A 1,734-nucleotide genomic window follows, 5' to 3' on the forward strand; every position below is an offset into this window, starting at 1 on the left:
GCAAAACCCCCCCCCCCCCCAAATATAGACACATTTCACTTACTTTCCTAATCCTAACCTTAACCCTTAGGGCTGGTCTCAGGCTACTCAAGTCAATGCATACCGCTGCCAGATGTAAGTCCGGGGCGGAACGACTACCGGCGCAGATTTTGGGAAGTTCTCATGACCGCGGAAAACGGTGATCCCTTAAAACCCTCGGCGGAAACAGGAGATGGCTTACCTGGTTATGGTTGATGGCGTCCACAACCTCTCCAAGCACAAACAGCGACTTGTTGATGGCAAAACTTTCCTTCAACCTACACACACACACACACAGACAAAAGAAAAAGGAATGTTTTGAAACCAAACCAAACATTTTTTTCCCACTTATCTACGTATATCATCGTCATCATCATCATCAGCCTCTCTCCCCGTGCCAGAGTAGAGAGAGAGAGAGAGAGAGAGAGAGAAAGAGAGAGAGAGAGAGAGAGAGAGAAGGCAACTACTTTTCTCCTCGACAATGGGTGGCCGTCTTGGGCAATTTTTATCGTACTGGCAAGGTTTCTTATAACAAACAGACATCAAAATGTATGTCGTGTCATATCTCGAACAATCAGTATTGAAAAGGAAAAAACCAGGAGAACGTCACCTCATGCCCGAGTTCCCCGTACGCCGGTTGTCCTCGGAGCCAGCCAGGTCGATGAGGTAAATCTTGCCGCGGTACGTCCGGCCCTGAACCTTGCGCAGCACCTTCAGCATGAGAATGCTGTGGCTGCGGCTGGAACACTCGTTCAGTTTGGTGGCAGCCACAGTTCTGACGATAGATTTTTAAAGTTTTAGTTTTAGTAAGAGTTTTACGGCACTTGCAACACAATAAGGTCATAGAAGTGCCGAAGATTTAGAGGTGTTACAAGAGAGTAACAAACACAAAAAAGGAGGGGAGATAAAGCCGATAGATGTTTGATAGGAAAGAAGAAACAAACCACACCATAGCACCCACCAACCACCCGTGAGAACAGATTTGACAATCACAGTGACTCAATGACAATCTTCATTCATCTCAAAGGGAGAAATTTGTCGTGGACGTTTACAAAGCCAGTGGTGTTATGAAGGTCCGCTACAATCACGCATACACACAACAAAAAAACAAAACAAAAAAACAAACAAAAAAAAACAAAAAAAGGACATAAAAGGTACATGTATCACGAGCTGAAACACCTCCACTCTGTAAACATTCTCTCTCTCTCTCTGTCTCTGTTTCATTATTAAGTAACCTCACTGCAGTTGGTACAAATGAATCTTCATATCCGTCTGTTCTCGTTTTCTTGGAAATATGTCGTCTGAGCAATAACAAAAATATTATGGATATTTTTCAAAGGTTTTACAAAACCTGTGTTTTCTCATGAATGTATTAGAATCGAATAATGATCGAAATCCTCACATTTCGAGTCAAAAAAAGAATTGGTTAATTTTGGACTTTTTGACACTGTCCTTTGTGTATCCCGTGTCTCGTTGAAACTTTAGCAACAAATGTGTAAGTAGTGTAACAACAGTAAAATAATCATGAATCTTTTTCTTTGCCTTCTCCAGAAAGATATCAAGGGCGGGGGTAGTCGACTGCCGCTTCTTCAAACTGCAGTGCAACAGATTTTTATGTATGTGACTTGCTTTTCCTTGAGGGGTGTGTGCGTGTGTGTGTGTGTGTGTGAGAGTGTGTGTGTGTGTGTGTGTGTACGTGTGTGTGTGTGTGTGTGT

At 43.0% G+C, this 1,734-nt stretch overlaps 1 protein-coding gene across 1 annotated transcript in view; it reads right to left on the bottom strand.

Annotated features, from left to right (window-relative positions):
- LOC101851404 (kinesin-like protein KIF22) overlaps positions 1-1,734 on the bottom strand; it is a gene marked incomplete at its 3' end in the record, with an annotated part of 19,489 nt that overhangs the window by 9,561 nt on the left and 8,194 nt on the right. Inside the window, 2 exon segments of the mRNA XM_013081754.2 lie at positions 221-296; positions 629-793. Coding sequence (XP_012937208.1) covers positions 221-296; positions 629-793 — 241 coding nt within the window.

This window comes from Aplysia californica, unplaced genomic scaffold, assembly GCF_000002075.1.
Source record: "Aplysia californica isolate F4 #8 unplaced genomic scaffold, AplCal3.0 scaffold00144, whole genome shotgun sequence".
In the NCBI taxonomy this organism is placed as follows: domain Eukaryota; kingdom Metazoa; phylum Mollusca; class Gastropoda; order Aplysiida; family Aplysiidae; genus Aplysia; species Aplysia californica.